This window comes from Colletes gigas, unplaced genomic scaffold, assembly GCF_013123115.1.
Source record: "Colletes gigas isolate AHSC1104 unplaced genomic scaffold, ASM1312311v1 Colletes_gigas_Sc00106, whole genome shotgun sequence".
In the NCBI taxonomy this organism is placed as follows: Eukaryota; Metazoa; Arthropoda; class Insecta; order Hymenoptera; family Colletidae; genus Colletes; species Colletes gigas.
Genome location: NW_025106732.1, coordinates 20,300 through 42,500, shown reverse-complemented (window position 1 = coordinate 42,500; position 22,201 = coordinate 20,300). Strand labels below are relative to the sequence as shown.

Sequence of the window (22,201 nt, the reverse complement as noted above, 5' to 3'; positions counted from 1 at the left end):
TTGATTAAGATTCTGTTTCGTCGACGGTATACTCATATTTCGCACTGATTCTCGAATTATTTGACGAATAGTTCTCAGGAACGCGTTTCGAAATTCTGTCGTGCTGAGGGTAACAAGAGACAGACAATTTGATAAAATCCCATTTCCAATAGATAATTGTATACTTACCGTTGTACGATAATATACATACCTGTTAGACAGCACGTATACTTTCTCCGATCTTCTTTGCAATTGACTTCTCAAGTGAATCAATTCCCATAAGAAATGAGATTCCATATCTTTAGCGGAACTAGCCCGTACTTGAACTTCCGTCACGGGAATCAATACTTGGTAACGAATTATTTCTACCTCGCTGGAATTTGCTTTGGTCGAAACTCCCTGTAACCAATGCGCGTATTATCACGGAACAATGGAAATTGTATGCAAGTATGCACGTATGCGTACTTACACGATCAAATCAGAATCGCGAGCTTACCATTAGTTTCTTCTTTTGCCTCAATCTTTCCTTGCACAAAAAGACGACAGCAGATTTGAAAACAAAGCACATTGCGTGCAGCTCTAGTCCTTTTTTTATTTTACCAAGAAAATCGGAAATATTAAGCCACTCGACGCCTCCGTAATAGAGAAGATCTCCTGGGCTCAAGTCGATAGGCTGTACAAATACATTATTTCTTCAACGATCCCTTCAAATTCTTTTCTCGCGTGAAATACTTGGTAGGGAAATAAAAAGAAAAAAAAGAAATGTCATTATTTCGGCTCACCTGCTTGCAGGACTTTTGATGTTGTCTGAACAAGTGATCGAAAATAGCTCCGTATTCTTCGTGAATTCTTTGCATTTCGTTTATGTGTTCTGCTACTTTTTCCATGCCTTTCAACGCCTCTGTAACATCGCGATCATCGAACACACATTTAAGAAAAGAAGAAAAGACACATAATCGATAGGAGTAGCGTTTAACGATCCGTCTTGTTAAAATAAAACTATCGAATCGTTGTTGATTGTTAATTTACCGATCAAGTGTACGTGTTCTTCGCTTCGTTCGTCCGTGAGATTCCGAAGTTGCTGTAGAAGCAACGGATACTTGAGTATTCTTTGAATAGGTTTTATCAAGTACGACTCTAAAGTCGACGAGTGTTGCTGCCTTGGATTTCTTGCTTGCAGGAACTCTTGTAAAGCTTGATTCCCTTCGTCTACACCAGATCAATATATGTACATATGTACATGGAACAAAGATGTGAGAAAGCAAACGATCGAGCATGCAGTATTTCACTTACTTGGATGTAACACCTTTTGTGCCTTGGAATGACTGGCACAAAACGAGCTGTACAGCTTGAAGTGATTTACGTAATACAAGAAGGCACTTCCAATGGAAAACAGGACACCCTTTAAATACCATATACGTGTTATACGATACAGTTATAACTATACATATATGTATATGTATGTACATACGTGCGTATGTATAACTTTTGTTAGAATCTGTGTATGGATGTATGTATATCGTATATGTATACCTTAAACTGACTCGGATGATCGAAATTATTGAAATCAGCCTCCATCTCGATCGCGTGGTCAAGATTTTGTAAAAATTGTCGTTGAAAGGTAACAATTTCTTGAATATTTCCAAACAATGCATTTATCTCTGCATTCGATAGGAATGTTTCGCGTTTAAGGGGCTCCAAATAGTTCTCCAACAAATTGTTTAAATTCTGAAAATTTAACGGAAAATTGTGCACACGTATGTATCATAACATAGTATGTACGCGCAAGCTATCCTTTGGCTGCTCGTTAACTTACCTTCACGTAAGTTCGTTCAGTCTCGATCAATTCTAGAATGACCTTTTTCAGTTTTTCTGCATCGCTTAGCTGCCGGCTCGGCGTCAGTGCTTGCGAATGAGAACTAACGACGCTTCCGGTAGGACTGGATTTTCTCGTTTCACCAGGCGATCGACAGATGCCCGTCACTTGTTCGGCGGTTTTTAGCAAATTTTCAATCTCGAACGAATTCGTGCGTGACGTTTGTTTACCGTTTTCTATGTGCGAAGCTGACGCACACTCCTGCGCAATGCTTTCCTTGCCTATCCACACATTTAAAGGTATCTCGTTATCGTTCGGTCCACGGTCCACGATCCACGATCCACGATCGTTTTCATTCATACATTCGATCAATCTCTTAAGGTAGAGAGATAGTTGTCGAAGCGTTTCGCGTCCTTTAACCCCGTTCCCGTGCTTTAGCCAGCCAGACTCGCGAACAGAAGCTCGGCCGGAACGTAAACATCACCGGGCAGCCTCGCGGACAGCAGCAAATTACGATCGTGATCGAGTTTTAGTTGTTATCGGTAGGTACGCGACAACACTCGGTCACGACGATTCTTCTAACCTCTGTTACAAAACAGTTTACCTTTACCATCGGTCTATGTAGTCTCTGTTCACGCGTGCCGTTTGGGCCCGGGTTAAAGTACGCGAACGAGAATAGAATTTACCGAGGAAAAGAAAAGCTTTAGAAACGAGTAAAAGAAAAAAGTAATCTCTTACTCCAACCAGGGGCCGGGACAATCAGACCGGAAATCATTTCTTCGCTTATAACCGGTGGATCGGAAGGAGGTGGTGGGCAAACCAAGCTCTCGATGATATCATCGGTAACCCTCATTATACCCGTAAGATCCGGTGGTTCGGTTCGAGACGATCTCATCATCATACAGAGACCGATTTCTTCTTGCAGTACACTTTCTAGGTACATCATATCTAGGTCGCTTACAATAGCACCGTTGATCACCATGATCTCGTCGCCTTTAATGATTCCTAAAATGTTCAAATTCATTTCTCTCGCTTGATACTCATCTTACGGATAAACATGTAAATATTACTAGTATATTTTCATTATTATTCCCTTGTTGCTTAACTTGATCGTGTTACTACCTAATTTTCTCTATGTCTACATCTCTGTCTATGTATACATATCTCGATGTGTACATACACATTTGTATGTCTCTGTGTAAATACCATATACAGGGTGTTTGGCCACTCCTGGGAGAAAATTTTAATGGGATATTCTATAGGCGAAAATAAAAGAAAAATCAAGGATCAGAGGATAATTTGTTGATCGAGGCTTCGTTAAAAAGTTATTAAGAAAATTAAGTTATAAAATTTGCTCAGTCGCGGTGGTCAATTACAATTACGATTAAAATTTGTTTCGAGGGGTGGGCAAAAAACACCCTGTGTATATTATACATAGATGTATTTGCACGAGTACATGTTGGGCAAGGTTTGTCAAAGCAGCAGACTGTAGACACAAGTTTGCCAAGCGTATAGGGAGGGATATAGGGATATAGGGATATGGAAATAATCAATATTTTCCCATGTTGTTGCGAAGCAGAAGATTCTGATGTACATAAATGGAGAAAAAATGCTATTTATTAAGGTCATCCGATGTTTTTTTTCTACGTTTAATAGGGAACTCGGTAACCTTGGTTTTTAAAATAGATCAAACAAGGGTATAAAGAGGATGTTGGGCTCGATTGGAACGATTTCCTATTAAAGCCTGTTGGCCCGAACACATTTACAACCTGCGTGGTTCCTTTAAATCTTCCGCTAGTTGCCGTAAACCCGAAAACTTGCACGTACGCGATCAAGCTTTTATTATTAAATGAGTGAAAAATTCAGATGGATATATGTATGCACGCGAATAGTAATAAATTTATTGGGGTGTCGTCTAGTCGTGTGTCTTTCTTACCGTTTTGCATCGCCACACTTTTATCCTCGACTCTGCTAACGTAACAACACAACTCGTCTTGCCTATCGGAATTTTCAATTAACTCTGCTTCCACCGAAAAGCCCCACATTTGTTCCAGAGTATTTCTTTGTAATTCAACTTGATACAAGATCTTTGCGCAAACTTCAACAACCTCGTGCGTATTCGACTGAAACATGCCTCGTAATGTACTCTATGTAGATTTATTGCCTTTCATTTAAATTAAACACGTAACAGCGAAATAATATTAATGCTTACATAAGTTTCTATCAAGTCGGTCCTATGTGGTACGAAGTAATTGTGATCTTCCATGTCGCGACGCTTTTTCACGCGAACGAAATGTTCCATAGGATTGAGATTTTTCCGGTTGCAAGCACTTGCCAGAAATTCTTCAACCGTCATAGCGTCGCGTAAAAATACAGACACCAGCTGTAAGTCGAAACGAACGTGAACGAGTAATTCATTTTTCGTTCCAGTCGATTTTTACGTGTACCTACACACGCACACACACGCACGCACGCACACACACATCCAGGCAGAATTGTGTATGCGTTTAAAATGTTAACGTAAAAAATACAGGTGAAAACTATTATTATACCGTGTAAATCGGCCACCATTAATTATTTCTCGTTGTCAGAGGCAATAAATATTGATTATTGAGAGGTAAATTTGGTAAAAGGAACGTTTGTTGTAAATTGCTCACCTGATTTTCCGGTACATATACTTTGACAGGTTTCTCATCGTCTCTCGATGAAATTTGAAGGGATCTTCTGCTGGATCCGCTATTGGATCTCGAGAGCAACGGTGGCCTTCTTTTCGTAGCTCCACGACCTGCCAGCAGGTTGTTCAGCAACGAAGGGCTCCGCGCGCATATAAAAGCGTGAAACGACGACACCGTAAACACTCCTAATTTATTTAACGTTTGCTTCGTGGCACGAGATACGTGCGTCAATAAACTCTGGAGAGAAAGTGAAAAAAATGATTTTTATCGAGACGATTATCATATATATATATATATATATATATATATATATATATATATGTATTGTCATTATTATCGGTTGCCCCTGCTAATCTGGCGGAAACTGCTGCTCGAGCAAGTTGTACGAGATTCTATTTATGGTCTACAGTGATCGATACAAGTCTCCGATATAACGCGTTCCATGTATACGTATAGAGATGATGTATGTAGGTACGTACGTACGTACGTACGTACGTACGTACATACGTATATCTCGTAAATGGTGCGCGTTTAAAAAGAAAGATACATTTTCTTACTCGATGGTAGAGAGATACCGTGTAAACGAATGCTGCTTGGAAAACAAACTAAACACCGCAATTAACAATAACATGTTGTGAGGGTAGAAAACGGTGATGATGATAATAAAAAAAAAGTTAAGCAAAGGCAGAAAGGCATAGATAGACGTATAACTTACTTTAGGATTAGGTAACTCGCCGCTTTGTAAACTAGCCATATAACACCTTAGACGAAATTGCTCGCAGTGAAGACGTTCCAGATTCTCTTCCCACTGTACAATTTGATTGTTGATTTGCTGTTTCGTTTCCACGTCGGAAACGACAGATTGCTGAAGATCAGCCATATGCTTTAATTTATGATCCTATAAAGGACAGGTTCGAGTGTGTGTGGGATTTCTGTGTGTTTGCATCCGTTTTTTTTTTAGCTGTCGTTGAGATATTATAGATATGCCGCTTACCGATTCTATTGCCTTTTCTAACCGAAATATCTCTTCCTGTAACAAGTGAAGAGTCCCGGTTTTCCCGCGATGACGCGCAAACGCAGCTGCGCAAGCCGAATGGATGCTGTTTACCCAATTTTCCAGTTCCACTTGACACGGCGCCTAACCCGAACAACCATAAACCTTAATATACCAAACCCCAATCACAGCTTTCTCCATCCCTCTATCCTTTCCATCATCTTTCATCTTTCATCTATTATTATTTGAAATAATTTCGAACGCGCGATCGTAACTTACTTGGAACAAGTAAGCATCGCCGAACGCGGTGCTCAGACAAAATATATAATCCCTTTTCGGATGTTCAGGGATTGGTTGCATGATCGCGCCATCGACTATGATCAGATGCTTCGGCGCCGCTTCCATGGATCTGCTTTCTTGCGAATCGCAAGGATAAAAGAGAAGCGTAGTCCCTTTCAAAGAAACCCAATAACCTTTCCATCCCCTTTTCCTCGCAAGTTCGATCTGATGTTTTTTCCGTAACAGCCATTTTTTCACGCTAAGAAATCTAGAAATGAACATTTAACGATCAATAGAACCGAATAATAACGCGTGGTCGCGTGGCCGCGTGGCCGCGTGGCCGTGATTAATACATATGTACTTACCCAGCCTTTCGAATTGCACCCGTACAATTGAACGAAGCTGCAGCCGTGCCGGTCTCTTTTCCACGATACGGCGAGTTTATCACGCTTTCGCCATCGTCGTCGTCGCTTACAGCAGTAGTTAGGGACATTCTGTCGTCGTCCGACATCTACAACGGTACAATAAAACGTGTCATTCCAATTGTTGATAGTTTTACACCGAATGGAATTTCGAATGGACGGAGCAGAAGTGTTTTGCGTAACGAGTTTCAATTTTCGAATATATATGTAGGTGAGAATTTGAAGGATTATCTACAAGAGTGTACGTTAATCACTACGAAACCATACGTTATCATCGACTGCGTATCCTGAGGATCCTCTATCAACAGCGTGAACGCGTGTACGTATTTAATAATGATACGGTTAAGAGATAAAAAATACATGACAAGATAGAAGGAGAGGTCGTGGGGGATGGAACGGAACGGAACGGAGCGGAGCGGTGCGGAGCGGTGCGGAGCGGTGCGGAGCGGTGCGGAGCGGTGCGGTGCGGAGCGGAGCGGAGCGAAGCGCCGGGCAACAAGATCAGTAGGAGGGATTTCAAAGGGGTTGCAGGGGTATGATATGGACCTGGAGGGGGTGAGGAGGAGGAGGAGGAGGAGGAGGAGGAGGAGGAGGAGAAAGAGGAGGAGAAAGATATACGAGCAGCGCAGCGGGTGCAAAAGGAAAGTGTGATCCAGTGACGAACAACTTGATTAGTGATTACCGTGAATATCCTTGAAAATGTATAAATAGAATCGAATGCGTACAAGATATATACATATTCTATAATGATAGTATGTATACCATTCCACGAGCAATTGATGTAACACGGCAGTATTTATTTGTTGGATAGTATTATAATAAGATGCTGGAACATGGATATTACACAAACATTGACAGATCGTGCTTTATGTTCGAGATAAGGAAGATTAAAAAAAGGAAAGAAAGAGATAAACGTTAAGAAGAAGAAGAAGAAGAAGAAGAAGAAAAACAGCAAGAACAACGATATCGTAAAAGTAACACATATAAACGGAAAGGAAAATAAAATAATGTTTACGCGGAAATTCGTGTCTCTACCTTTTTAGCATAATTCGTCATACCGCGGAGCTTGTCGCGTATTCCTCTAAAGCCTTCGCCAGCCCAAAAACTTACGACTTTTTTGAGAAAGTCGGCGTTGCACGCATCCGCTGTCATGTGCGGATGGTAATGACAGTAGCAACCCTCCTTTTGGAGCTTCATGTTCGCGTTGCCGTCGGTACCGTTGATCTTGAACATGATCTCTCTACGGGTAACCGAGAGACCGTCGATATAACGCTGCGACCAGGTGCTCAGAGCTCCGTTAACGATCCTGAGTAACTTGTAGTAATAACCGTCGCCGAGGCCAACATTTACCTTCTCAGCAACGTTCTTACAATTGAACCAATACAATTTCCTTGTTTCGTTTATACATATCACGCTGATGGTATGCCTCTTGCAAAGACAAAAGTATTTTTTACAATTCTTCTTGTGCAGTGTCCTCAAGTCCGTGTAGCTACTGCTCGGATTCAACAAATTCAAAATGCTATTCGTACATTTGATCGCCCATTTCGGCTCTACCATTATTCGTCCTTATGTCGATATTTTCGCTACCTAACTTGACAAAACTTGCACCACCGATCTATCCAACGGGCGATACCGTACCGTACCGTACAGATAGGTCGCGACACGGTTTACCAAAAGGATTTCTCGTTTGATTTTTATCCAACGTCTTTTCGTTCCTCGTTTAAAAACATGCTAGATAATATACTTTCTGTCTATCGTGTTAAACCGAATGGATAATTTGTAAGTTAAAGTCGGTTGTGATGAGAAACAGTTTCGGCATCGGCGCTCTCACCGCCATCGCCATCTTTCCAGTACACTCTTGGCGCGTAAAATTCTTTGTCTCGATTATAAATCTGAACGATCTGATCGACGACAATCATAGCTAACGATTCCAGTTCTTCCGCGAGTAAATTCCATAGACCGATCACAAAGGTGCACGTGAAGTAGAAAATACAGAGGCGACTCGCGTTCATCATATTCCACTAACAAACAACACCGACTTGTTTCGATCGAATCACGCACGATTCGAGGATGAAAGAGAAGAGATCGGTTGCGCGGAGCTAAATAGCAATGTTTTTCTTTTTAAGGCAACAAGAGAAGAAACACTATATTATATATATATATATATATATATATATATATATTCTTTCCTCTCGAGCATTTTCCAATTCGCCTCTTAATATTTCCTTTTCTTTCCAACAAGCGCACCAAACACTGGCCCTGATATAAAGAGGCGCGCGCACGCGTGCACACGTGCGCACACACACGCCTTCTCACGCATACATATACATATACATATATGTATATGTATATTATATATGGAATAGCACCGTCGAGAGGTGAAACATGTTCAATTATTTCTACACCTTTTCAATCACTACTTATATGTCAAACGTCTTCTGCGCTCACGCGATATATTAATTTCCTCTTTGAAAATATGTAGAAAGATTCCACGTTCGTAGTCGATTACATGGAGAATGCAACGAGCCTTTGAACTCATGTTGATCCGAACGCGTTTCATCGGTCGATTTCATTTACCGGGCAGAATTGTTCAAATTTTTACAAAAAAAACGATTACTCTCTCGATTTAGATCTTCCTCTTCCATAATTTATTTTATCGGTATTTTCGACAAACTTTAGCAATTTTTCCAAGTTGGTCGACCAGTGGAAACAATCGTTTCGAAAATTCTCCTAAAAATCTGGTATACGTATCGTACCACTTGCATCTGCTCGCAAACAGCAAACTTTCTATTCTGCGGTTAAAAGTAAATATATAGAATATTTTTGTAATACATGTGTAGAAACGAACTCTCCGTATAAAAATATGTTACATTTTTTTTTTTTATATCACTTTCTTTATCTTTGTTTTAATTAACCATATATACATATATGTATATATATATATATATATATATATATATAGTTTTCATTCCTCTCCGTCTTTTCTTTTATTTAGCTATCTTCCTTTTTCTTCTTTTTCTTCTTCTTCTTCTTCTTCTTCTTCTTCTTCTTCTTCTCCTTTTCCTTTTCCTTTTTCTTTTTCTTTTTCTTTTTCTTTTTCTTTTTCTTTTTCTTTTTCTTTTTCTTTTTCTTACTATTTCTACCTTTGTACTTGAAACAAACTACATATTTCTCTTAAGCATTTCGTAGAAATGAATCTATACTCGATTCATCGGTTATTATTGTTATTATTATTATTTTTCTAATTGTCAAATCCGACTAGTGGGAATATCGTTGGCATGCGCAATAAAGTACGATGGATGAAAATAGTAGAGATACCAGGTACCTAATTTACCTCCTATATACATACGCACAAATATATCTGAATCTAGCTAAAAGACTTGTTGGTACATCATAGTCGCTGTTCGATAACACACCACGTGAGCCCGCACGTGCCAAACAACTGTAAATGGAAATATTGTGTGACCGCAGAATGAATCTTGTACGTACGGTATTCCAATGAAAATATTTATTATTCCCTCTTTCGATACTTTGTATGCGACGCGAGGATTCGAAACAACTGGTATCGAGTAGGAATTTGTGGTAGCAGTTTCTCTACATCTCTGATAAAAATTTCCCCGATTATCCTCGATCTATGATATACGTATACGACGTATAGAGAGGTAATGTGTCACGAATAACCGGGCTGTATTTTCTCAACATACGGCGCACGGACTTTGTAGTTGGTGCGCTCTCAAATCTCAACAGTTTCACTGATTATCACCATCCATCGTGTGCTAGATAAGCTCCAGACGATGCAACGTCGGTCTTCTGGCTCCTCAAGGACCCGTGAATAGTTTGGAAGCAAGGAAAATTACCACATTCCTAATCAGAGAAATCTAGCCTGATTCGTTGGATTATTCGCGGAGCTCGATCGAATTTTATCGAGTTCTTTCTCGACTTTCCGCGGAACGAGTGGCAAATTAGTGGTATCCGCAGTCACGAACGTGCGTTGCTCCCGACTGCTGCGCTGGAGAACAGGGAAGAGGAGAGTTGCTACCGCGAGGGGAATCAATACCTCGGTCCTTGTGGAGAGCGAAAGGGGAACGAGGCAGCAATAGTTGGTAGTAGGGAAAGGAAAGGTGGGCGAGGGGTTAGGCGAAGGGGCCGCGGAAACTGGGGTTGGAATGGCAAAATGGGCGAAGGCATACAAGGGGCAAGAGGACGGTGGTGGCGGTGATGATGCTGCTGGTGGTGGTGGTGGGGGAGGTGGTGGTGTAGCTGGTGGTGGTGGTGGTGGTGGTGGTGGTGGTGGTGGTGGTGGGGGAGGTGGTGGTGTAGCTGGAGGTGGAGATGGAGGTGGTGGTGGTGGTGGTGGTGGTGGTGGTGGAACTTTTAGCGGAATGAAGGAAAGGTTTCGAAAGCACCGAGCTACCAACAGGGTGCTACATTTTTTATCGAGGTAGGGAATAGTAGCAATCGTGACGCGACATCACCGATACCGGAAACGATGCACCAATCTATACTTGTTCTTTAATTATACACTTGAATGTATAAATTTTTTATCAACTATTTATTTAGCGCGTGTTATGCGATATACTAACAAGATTAGAAAATAATGATAATTAAAGATATAGCGACGCAACCTTTTACGATCAAAGTTCCTGAAAATCTTTTGAATATTTCCACCGCATTGCTATACACATCGTTCCATTATTTACGCATTATAAAAGTCATTATTACCATAGGTGATTGATTTATTGAATCGAAACGCGTGAATCCATAGTTGTGGACAATATTTTTCAAACTCAACTATTCCAATATTTCTTAAACCACCCATTGAATCATGAGTAACGTATCGTACGTGGCATTATTTTGATAAAAAAAAAGAAGAGAAAGCGATAGACTGGGTAATGAAATTTCATGTTTGAATTCCGCATTATTTATAGGTGTTCATTTTCATTGAAACGAAGAAACGAAGGAGTGAAATTTTATTGTTTGCGCCCGTGTGTAGACACGTATCTAGAAAATGCAAACGGTTAGATACGTGTCCGAACAAATGTTAGTATTCGTGGTCTGGGTTAAAAAACGAGACAATAGCGGTACAAGTTTCGGAATGAACGTGATCATCCTATACCTAGATTTAAAGATCAGGCTTATACAGGTCCATCGTATACGGACAGGATTGGTAGGTTATCGGCGCGTACGCGGCGACATTCGTACAAATGCATATTCTATGTATGTACATGCATAGATTTACGGTTTCTTCCAAATATCGATGAAACACACAGGGAATATGTTTTTTCTATATATTTTTCATTTTCTATATGAAAATACGATTAACCGTTTCTATATTTAAATAAGCGTAAAAGTTGAAAATAAAGTTGAAGAAAACCAGGATAATCGTCTTGGTTGTAACCTTAATGTACGTAAACATTATCATATTGTGATATGTGTACGTTATGTATGTATGCGCGCAAACAGAGTGTAAACTATTTTCTATATAAAACGAGATAATAATGATTTATCTCTGATTAATTTATCAAAGAGTAGAATAATTTTGTTTGCCGTACTCGTTGTTGGTACATACATTGTATACGTATACATATCGGATCGAGATGACGACAATTTCTACATATTTCTATCGAAACGACTCACCTCCGAGGATGTCAAGTAGCAAAGTCTCGAGTCTGTGCTCTCCAAAGAAGCTTGTTGAACGATTCCGTATCTACCGTCCCTGTCGGACATATAATCAGATCTTACGCTGTCTTGTCTATCAAAAGTGGCCCTAAAAAATTAAGAAAAAGTACTACATTTACACTAATAACGATAATATATTACAAGTACATTATAGTACAAGGACTAATGGGATACGTGTTGTTAGACTTGTGTGTTGTCTCGAGTGGCCGAATGGCCATGGAATGGGCCATGGAATGGGCCATGCGTTAAAGAAACAACCAATCTGTTTGTCGAAATAAAATGTCGACGATGAGGATAATGGTTTGTTGGATGGAATTAATTGTAGAGAATATACATATGTATATGTATAGACCATCTCGTGCGATTGTTCCGTAAATTTAGTTGTGCGTGCGTTCACTGTCGTTTCACTCGCGCACCAGTAGAAAGTCTCCGGAATATATCAGACTACGGACGAGCTCGAACGAAGCAATAGGGAACGGACGACGTTTTCGTATACGTTTTAATGGCAATAATACTGATTAGTAATGAACATGTTATCGTAGGTAGGTAGGTAGTTGTACCGTAATGGAAAATACGTATCGATTTACATATGTACGTGTCGTGTACACGTATTTGTTACAGGTAATAAGATGGGCGTAATTTAAATATAATTAATCGATTTAGTTTAGTGTATTATGATTGAAATTTGGTTAAAGTTTGTTATTATTAACGATAGGAAAATTCTTTTCTACATATTTCTCACCTTTGTTCCAGAGAATCGGTTCGATTGGATTTATATCCGCTATCGTTAAGGCTGCTGTCATGCCTCAACGATGGAAGAGAATCCCATGGACCGTCGCGTTTATGTCCCGAGTAACTTGGATTTATCGAACTGGAAGCATCAGAGCCGAGAGTCGAACTGACCGATTGCCATCCGTCCGAATGCCGAAACCACTGAGCACGTGCCGATTCTCCGATGCAGCTGGCACACCTTAACATTTACACATGGTAAAGGTAGCATATCAGAGAAATTAATTATATGTATAGTCACGATCTAAATGCGAAAAATTACCTCGAATTATAATCGCTAAGATATCCGCGATCTCGATCGGCCTCTCTCTCTCTTTTTTCTCGTATCATTTCGTTGCGATCGCTATAGTAGCCATCTCTATCTTTACTATTTTGCCTTTCGTTGCAATAACGATAAGAGAGAGGCAAGGTCGATGATTTGTTGGAAATGGGACCTAAAAGTTAAATTTATTCGACATAAATAACGATGGAAATAATAATAATAATAATAATGATAAGGAAACGCGATATGCTTTTCAACTTACGTCTTCGTGAAACGTGAGGCGTTCGCTGTACGTTTAGCGGTATATTTTCCGCAAACTCTGCACCAGAAGAATAAAGATAGAAAATGAATCGACAGAGATAGAAGGTGTTGCGAGTTTGTTTCGTATCGGGAATGAAAATTACCACTCACCCAAGTTTTCGAGACTTTGCGTGAGCAATGCCTCGAACGTTCGTAAACTGTAACTTTCGGCATCCATGCCCTTGGCCAACGTGTTCCTTAAATGCATCTCGTACTCGAGAAGGAGTCTGCTGGTTGGACTGCCAGGCGTTGAAACGGATTGCATGCTTTGTTGTTGATATGTCTGGCCGCCGTTACAACGTCGCGAATTACAGTGGGTCGGTTGTTCCATGTCCGAGTTACCATTTGACGAACTTGGCGTGGTCGCGTAACACTGATTATCGAAGATGACATTATCCGACGGCGGCGACATGTCACCTGTGCACCGATTACGTTCCGAATCTAAATAGGTCCTGCCTCTGTCGCCTACGACAAACAGGTGCCTCATGCAGGAATTCGAAACGGTCTGACGAACGTATTCAGCTGTCGGACGAAAAGAATCGTTACTTAATATTCCGTTCAGGTTGGTTCAACCTGCCGTTGCTGCGGCTGCTGCTGCTGCTGCTGCTGCTGCTGCTGCCAAGTTGACATGCGCCATGCAACCCTTGTTAACCGATCTACGGGGGCCGCCGCTTCGCCACCCCTTTTTATCATTATTTATAGAGTACAATACCTTTCTTTTTTTTTAAACGTGAAATTACAATTAAGTGTCTCGGACTCGCGGCTCGAAAGTTGCCCGGCAATCTCCCTGATAATTATCCTTTAGTTTATTTCACGTCTCGGCAATGAACCAAACGAAACTCTCGCGTTATTAAATTTCACAAATTGTTGCCAAACGTTAATAAATACATACATACATATACATATGTATATATTTATTGAATCTCGTAGAGAGAGAGAGAGTGTGTGAGAGGTGAGTGCATCGATAAGTAGTTGTCGATTAAAATTATTATTCGCGATGGGCGCACGTGCCGGTATGGAAACGATAATTAAAGATGCGTGTCTACACCTGTACAAGTTTAAATAGCTAGAATATGTATGTTTATTTAAGAAACCAATGTGCGAGAACTGAATTTTAATATATTTACCTAGTACTCGAGAAAGAATGAAATGAAAAAAGAAATGAAAGAAATGAAAGAAGAGAAAGAAAAGAAAGAAAGACACAGAAAGAAAAGAAAGACACAGAAACAGCATCGTACGGACATGTAAAAATTTTAATAAAAATTTCTCGTATGTACCAGTATACTGACGTCCCATGTCGTGCACGCTTCTAGAAGCCTGGAATTTGTTACTATACGGACTTCGATACGGATGCGCGTAGTTTTCATTCTCAGTTTCTTGTATAACATACTTCTGGTTATTATTGCTCGGATGATAATGGTAACTGTGGTGACTGTTCCTCTTTCTGGTCATCTCTGGTGACGTAACAGGACTATCGATACTCGACATAGGCTTTAACATTCTCTTTAGAGTATTCGAGTCTAGACTGATACCACCGTTTTGCGCATTCTCGATCCTCATGTCGTCTGTGCTCTTGCTTTTCGATTTTCTTGCGCCGTGGTTGTTATTCACTATATTGAAGATATTGCCGTTTTGCATTTCCAGATCCGTGTAATCGGCAGACTTTGTATGGTGCAATTGTTCCTTCCGGAGAGATTTGTTTTGCAAGGTACCACCGGCTTGCGTGCCTTCCGACTTTAGCATTTCGGTGCCATTTTGCTGAGTAGACGTGTCTTGACTTTGTTTCTGAGGCTTTTTCGGCGACACTGTACTACCTCCTTTCTCCTCCGGACTATCAATCTGCAATTTCAAATAAACGTTTCCATTTCGATTTCGCTAAAATATACGCGAGATAAGTAAATAAGTACATGGCTGGATGATGACTTGCCTGCGAGCCAACGGTAACAGTTTCAATGCCAACGTTTGCCGTCTTTGGTGTAGTCTGGCACGTTTCATTCTGTTTCTCCTTCTGCTTGGTCGATTCGCTGCCCCCGCCGCCGCCGCCACCGCCGCCGCCACCGCCGCCACCGCCGCCGGTAACTTTCGGCGTCTTTCCCGGTGTTGCGGCCGTATTGTTCACGTTATCGTAAAGAGACGCGCTGGACGTTGCTGCCGTTATTTCGTCGCGGCCCGGTGTCATTTCCATTTCTGTGGATCGTGCCATGGTTCGTGGAAGCGTAGAAGTGTCTGTAGGATATTAATTCCATTGATTAGCTACACGGTTCAGAGTTTCGAGACTTTCAACACCTCTTATACATATTCATATTTCTATTGTTGAATAGAGGCGGTAAACTTGTCGTCATAGAGCTTATCTCGACCAAGATAGAAGAATAAAGTTGTAGAGGGAATTTGTTGTCCGGCACTTGTTACGAAAAATAGGAAATATCGTACCGCAGAAACCGCGGAATCTAGCTTCTTGACTTCGAAGTCTGGCAAATTGTTCCGGGGTCATACAAGTGCATTGTGGCTCTCTGGATCTGCTCGGCGATGCCGGCGTCGATAGAGGCTTTCTCCGTGTTTTGATCTTCTGCTTGTTCGGTGGTTCGAGCTTCAATGAGTAAGAAGAGGACGCTTTCCTTGAAATCTTGAACGACGGTGACTGTACGAGAAAATGAACTAATGACTGTAAATTACTCGATACTTGCGCGATATTACGCGATCGATTTTCTTAATCGCAAACTCGTATTCGATATCGCTCGACAAGAATGCCCAACCGCCGTACCAGCCATAGACGAAAAGTTCCGCCGTTTTTCTTCCCACGAGCTCTCCACCATTTTACACATTACACGCAAACCATTTACCAAACCTCGCAATTTACTTGCTCGTTTTCTAATCAAATACCACCAGGCACATGTAATTCTCCGCCGCGAGAAACAATTTAATGCTTTCGTATGAAATTTACTGATTTTCCCATACCATTTGTTTTTTTTTTTTTTTTTATCTGTTTCTTTTTGTTGTTTACCGTTGCTTCCTCGCTTGCACACGCGTTTACATTATACATACCTGTACACGTATACGTATAAGTATGGATAAATTATGTAATGGAAAGATTACAATAGCTAATCCGAAATTACAATAGCCTGGTTTCCATTTAAATTGATCGTGCGGAAACGTACATATGTACGTGTTCTCTACGCGTTGTGTAGCATCGTAAAGGATAAATAAGACAAACGTGGGAACTTTCCTGCAAACCTAATACAAACAGGTTTTGTCTCTAAACTTACGCAACATTCTCTAAATTGTTTAGCATCTATCGGAGAAGTGAAATTCAGTCCCCATGTATCGTTAGTCATCGTATCTTTCCAATAAACAAAGCATTCCGACGCTTGTCCGATACGTGTTCCTTAAACAGAATGAAAAATGTGAGCCTGTGTTGTTTATAAAATACGAGGTATCGTCTCGTGATCGTGTATCAATCAGCCTTACCTGGTTGAACCAATCGCACGTCGAGAATTTTGTCCACCTGACTATTGTACGCGGTAATATGGAAGACGCATTCCGGCGAATCTTGGATGCAAGTGATATTTACAGGAACTAAATCTTCCGATACCTGTTGCCATTTAACAGTCCCTGCCCCTCCACTCACATGGAACACTTCGGCCCACAACCTAAAAAATCTCATTACTGGATATTGCGTCACGGTAACAATCTTTATCACATCCATATATGTATATCAAACTGGTCAATTTAATATTATTACCGAGAAAGGATAAGAAAGACGGAATTAAAGAAACGAAGAGAGAATATCGAAATATATGTATTATTTTTCGTTAAAGTAGTCGATTGTTTGGTTCGATCGAAATTTTAAATAACATTATGTATGTATGTATGCATGCATGCATGTCGTTAGCTTTCTCTGGAAACCGACACAGTAATAATAGTAATAGTGTATCGTGCTATAAAAGCGGCTCGCGATTACGATGGAACAGTGAAAAAAATCCATCGACACGACTGAAACTAACAATTCTATATGTATACATATATAAATAAATGTCTATTTTCAAGGGAAATGGACAAGTTGCGCTTTTATTTAAAACATTCCTTTAAACGAGAGAGCTAAATAAATAGATTATTTTCGACGTATAAAAGTAAGCAATAAAAGTACATGTTAAACGATGATAGTTTCGAGTCAAGTCTAGCAATCGTATTAGTTTTAAGAATCGTTTCAAGCAGGAATCTGCGACGAACAACAACGGACAAACCGATCACAGTATGTGGTCGAAAAAAATTGTCCAAGTAGCAATTGTCTGGTTCCTTGACATAATTTTCTATATCTTCGTGCACCAACACCAAAATGACACGTGTAGATTTGAACACGAATATAAAAATCGTAAAAGAATACTTGTAACTAATAATTTAATACTTAATTTTGTTGATCGTGTACCGTGATCGGCTTCAGGCAAAAGGCAACGATATGAAAAATGGACTTTGGACTCGAAGAACGTGCGATACGATAAAGAAACGGAGAAAGACCAGGAACGATAAAATAGGATAGACTGCATTAAAAAAATAAAGTCAGAATAGAGAGAAAGGAAGAGAAAGTGACTTGACCAAAAAACGCGCAGAGATGGATGGAAACACGCGCGCGCGCACGCGTCTGATGCATGCTCTGTATGCTGTCTGTGTGGAAGTGCGTGTGCTGCGCAAGTGTACGTGGCGGGCGCGCGCATTTTCTTACGTGTCTCTGGAGGAGAGGAACAAGTAGAAAGGAACAAATGAGAATCAAAAGAACCCAGGTAGAACAATTTCATTGGACAAACCAACTAACAATTTCAAACGTGACCGATCAGTGCAATCTATCCATGTACATACGTGTATAGGTGGACATTAAACGGAACGTATACACGTCATTATACACATATGTACATGTATGCATAATGCATCGATAATAGAAAAAGGAACGATCACCGCTTATTAAGAAATGTATATTTGGCTGCGGCCAATGGTCGTTATTTATAAAGGAGAAGATAAAACTAAATTGCAAACGGTTATGCTCTACCTGAGGAAAAGAACAAATTACAATGCATTCGATGTAAATGTGTACGAGTGACCTTCTCAAAGATAGAGACTGATAATGTAGTCGTATGGAGTGGTTGAATGGTTGAATGCTATGGTATGCGCACCTCTTCCTTTCTCTTAAGCTTCCGCACCTGAGCAAGTGGCCAGTATCACCCCTGCGACCTCCGCTGCTGCTCATTCCGCCCCTAACCCCTGTCTGCCATGGGGAATCTTCATACCGATACGTCTTTCTGATAAGGGGAGCACAACTGCAAGACAGCTTATTGCCCATTCTATGCTTCTTATTTTCTTATCCAACCTGTGTGATTCTTCACGCCTCCCCTTCACGCCTCCCCTTCGCGCCTCCCCTTCACGCCTCTTCTTGCTGATCAATTTCCATTTACTACTTTACTTTAATTTCATAAATATGATTTTTCAGGGCATGCTCTCTACCCTTTATTTAACTTTTATCTAATCCTTTTACGCATTTAATCCATCTATTCTCTCTCTCTCTCTCTCTCTCTCTCTCTCGCTCGCTCTTTCCCTCCTTGTCTGTCTGTCTGTCTGTCTGTCTGTCTGTCTGTCTGTCTGTCTGTCTGTCCGTTTGTTTCACACACACACACACACACACACACACACGCACACGTACATACACACATGCACGCGCGCGAGCACACACATACACGCACGCACGCACGCACGCACTCACTCACGCGCACACGCACACACACCCACACACACACATACACTGTTTCCTAGGCTCCCTTGCAGCTTGCTTCTTCTTTCACTTCTCTTCCATCATCGATTCTCAATTGCTGACGCTGTCGATACTTTTCGAAAAATCAATCCAATGTCAAATTCACTTTGATTGGCTTGTCCGTCGACTTTTGGCACTGTTTTCTTTCTTTCATTAAACACCGACTCGACTGGTGATTATTGTTTATACTTTCTTGTTATTGTTCTGTTCTGGGAAGCACTATAGTATGTGTGTACCACAGGGACGATACCCTGTGATATGAGAGAGGATATAGGAGAAGATAACTTTATTGTCACATCGTTGCAGATGTTCGAAAGGTCATCAGCTAGTCCCTGACATGATCGCTGAAAATATAATAATTTTATTGTATTAGTTTATGAATATCGTTCTGTATAGTTTGCAGGAGAACAACTAATCGGAGAATCGGAAGGAAAACTAGTAGTCAGGGTAAACGTATGCAACGACACCGTTGCTCCTCTCGAACCAATTCTACTCGACTGAATAAAACAACGTTAATTCCGTTCCGCACACTTGCCCGTAAACAATCCTAGACCGCAGAAAACACCAGTTACTATTAACTAGAAATATTACGGTTAAAAGTTACCAGCCGACCAGACGGCAAGTTGGCTCGATAAACCGTGAAAGAATTCATTGAAATATTGCAAAATTTGTTCTCCTTTTATTTTCGTTTCTATCGTAAAACTAAAGCTATTCGACATACGAGTAAAAAGCAATTGTAACGCGATGCAATAGGATAGATATTAGCGAGGTCAATGAAGCGGAGCGGGGCATTGCGTGGATGTGTCACGGATAATAATAGGGGTAGCGTCGCGGGAGGGTTACTGAACCGGTACCGACTCTTCGTCTACCTAATATTTCTATACTGTACAAAACTCTATCGATATCCACCTTTACTTGCTATTATCTTTTTCTTTCGCTACTCTTTTCCTGACAATATAACCCATCAATGGTACCCATTTTTAATCATCCGTAATTCTCGCGCGCGCACATCTACTACCGACTCTATTTCGAAGGTAATAAGACTGCCCTCTTTATATGTATATTTGAAAAAGTAGACGCGTAATTGTTCGATAAAAATGTAGATCTAGAAGGTGTGTGCGAGTCAAGCAACAACATTATTCAAGTAATAAAATCAGTTCGTCGAAGAAAAGTAGCTGGTAACAGTTTTTAATTCAACACCGAAACGTTCGTCGTTTGACAATTAATACCAGCAATTCCATGGGGAAAAATTAGAACGGAAGGGTACGGCATTTACAAGTTATAATAAAAGATTAGACTCCGCCGAGAAGATTACGCCGTGTCGTAAAGATCGTGTAATCGCATGGTAGGATAAAATAAGGTTTGCCAACACGAACGGACGTCTGAATCAGTTTCTAGAGTCAGTTAACCCAACAGGAGGGACTGGGACAAAGTAGGCGTTTGAGTAGCGTAGGCGTGGGTGAAGAGAACTTTCTAAACGCTATATCGATTTCAAGCCTGATGCGGTTACTTGCCGTCCGCGCCTAAACATGAATGGCGGGTGCATAAGCCGGCCAACATCGTTTCAAATATCTACCGCCTACTTTTTTTCCTTCTCCCGTAGCTTCCTGATAATAATTAATTCACGCTCAAGTATATTTCGAATAGGAACAGTTCAGTTCCCCTTTTTCCATTTACTTTCACCACAACCGAATCGGCGGATGCTTGGTCACTGGTGTTCGATCGAAAGAAATGTCGAGAAAATCTTTTCGACGCAATGATTGCACGAGCGATCGAACGATCATACGTAACACTGTACGAGACACCTTGTAGGAAACGATTCAGCCTAGTTAGAGGCACCTCACCCTGCCGTTCGGGTAAACACTGCGTCAGCCAGGATGCACCAGATGCACCAGATGCACCAGCCGCACCAGCCGCACCAGCCGCACAAGCCGCACCAGCCGCACCAGCCGCTGTCCAGTGGTTGATCAACGCCCCTTGCTAGATCCAGGAAAAAGAGGCGAACGGATGTGGTAAAGTAAGAGATAGGATGGTAAATGCAAGACTGGAGAGGGGTTAGGGACTGTAGAAACGAAGGGATGGGCTACTGTCCTCGTAGCAGAGGGGTGGGATCACCACAGTATCCAATCCACCCTTTCGAAAAGCAAATAATTCGGCAAGAATCACTGGTCGGCAAATAAATGACAATTTACCCAACGACGTGCCGTCAAGGATCGCTCGAGCACCCAACACACTTCACCGTCGCCGCCTCGCTATTACAAATAAAAGATCACCCGTCCGAAATTTCCGGTATTTCGCGCGAAATCCTCGCGAACGACGTAGCCATGGATACTGCAGGATCGAGCAAAAGAGGCAACTGCCCCGTTACCCACCTCCCCTTCTTCTACGAATGCGCGCCCCTCGACCGAAAATGTCAATATCCTCTCTTGCTGCGCCCGCGATGCGCTCCATGTTACTCTGAACAGCCCTGTATGCGTTTTCTATTCCTCCCTCTACCCTTACACCGCCCATACGCCCAACCCTCGCACCACTCGCTCACTCTTATCCCTTCTTGCCCTCGCTCTTTCAATTTTTCTTACTTCCGTCCCTCAATTCTTCTTCCTTACTCGCATTTTATTTTACTCCGCCTATCGACTATTTTACACCATCCTTTCTTTCTTTCTTTCTTTCTTTCTTTCTTTCTTTCTTTCTTTCATCACTCTCCTATTCATCATCCATTATCCGATTTACAATCTTTATTCACTTCTCCATCACTATATACTTTTTTACGTTCCATCGATAACACACTATCCCATTCCTCGACTTTTTACATTAACAACTCACCATCAAACGAATACGGAGTGATCGTTGTCACTGTCGCGTTGTCGCCGTCGTCGTCGTCGTCGTCGTCGTCGTCGTCGTCGTCGTCGTCGTCGTCGTCGTTGTCGTGGTCGTGGTCGTCGTTGTCGTCGCCGTCGCCGTCGCCGTCGTCGTCGTCGTAGTCGTCGTAGTCGTCGCCGTCGTCGTCGTCGTTGTCGTCGTCGTAGTCGCTGCCGCGTTTCTATACCGAGGCGTAACCATAGTGATTACAGATCGATATCAAGCATGCGCGTTCTCACGTTTACTTATAAAACGAAACAACTACCACCCTCGCAATCAACCTCTCTTTCTTATATCATTTCTAATGAATGCTCAAACGACGTCTTGGATCATTCAAACATGTACATACATAT

The 22,201-nt window shown here is 41.3% G+C and overlaps 1 protein-coding gene across 1 annotated transcript in view; it reads right to left on the bottom strand.

Annotated features, from left to right (window-relative positions):
- Window positions 1–21,931, bottom strand: part of LOC122404140 — a 24,662-nt gene extending 2,731 nt beyond the window's left edge. The window contains exons 1-30 of the mRNA XM_043408058.1: window positions 21,813–21,931; window positions 20,834–20,969; window positions 18,980–19,333; window positions 18,358–18,617; window positions 16,661–16,842; window positions 16,459–16,577; window positions 15,626–15,833; window positions 15,123–15,421; window positions 14,473–15,034; window positions 13,307–13,660; window positions 13,158–13,214; window positions 12,896–13,067; window positions 12,587–12,814; window positions 11,803–11,932; window positions 6,109–6,254; window positions 5,744–6,011; window positions 5,465–5,608; window positions 5,186–5,368; window positions 4,453–4,707; window positions 4,008–4,178; window positions 3,732–3,918; window positions 2,534–2,800; window positions 1,796–2,076; window positions 1,513–1,707; window positions 1,273–1,381; window positions 1,009–1,188; window positions 762–880; window positions 476–652; window positions 191–378; window positions 1–103 (exon numbers count right to left, since the gene is read on the bottom strand). The exon at window positions 1–103 is cut by the window's left edge and continues 304 nt beyond it. Coding sequence (XP_043263993.1) covers window positions 1–103; window positions 191–378; window positions 476–652; window positions 762–880; window positions 1,009–1,188; window positions 1,273–1,381; window positions 1,513–1,707; window positions 1,796–2,076; window positions 2,534–2,800; window positions 3,732–3,918; window positions 4,008–4,178; window positions 4,453–4,707; window positions 5,186–5,368; window positions 5,465–5,608; window positions 5,744–6,011; window positions 6,109–6,254; window positions 11,803–11,932; window positions 12,587–12,814; window positions 12,896–13,067; window positions 13,158–13,214; window positions 13,307–13,660; window positions 14,473–15,034; window positions 15,123–15,421; window positions 15,626–15,833; window positions 16,459–16,577; window positions 16,661–16,842; window positions 18,358–18,524 — 5,451 coding nt within the window. The 5' untranslated portion in view covers window positions 18,525–18,617; window positions 18,980–19,333; window positions 20,834–20,969; window positions 21,813–21,931. The remainder of the gene's footprint in view (window positions 104–190; window positions 379–475; window positions 653–761; window positions 881–1,008; window positions 1,189–1,272; window positions 1,382–1,512; window positions 1,708–1,795; window positions 2,077–2,533; window positions 2,801–3,731; window positions 3,919–4,007; window positions 4,179–4,452; window positions 4,708–5,185; window positions 5,369–5,464; window positions 5,609–5,743; window positions 6,012–6,108; window positions 6,255–11,802; window positions 11,933–12,586; window positions 12,815–12,895; window positions 13,068–13,157; window positions 13,215–13,306; window positions 13,661–14,472; window positions 15,035–15,122; window positions 15,422–15,625; window positions 15,834–16,458; window positions 16,578–16,660; window positions 16,843–18,357; window positions 18,618–18,979; window positions 19,334–20,833; window positions 20,970–21,812) is intronic.
- Window positions 21,932–22,201: the final 270 nt, after the last annotated feature.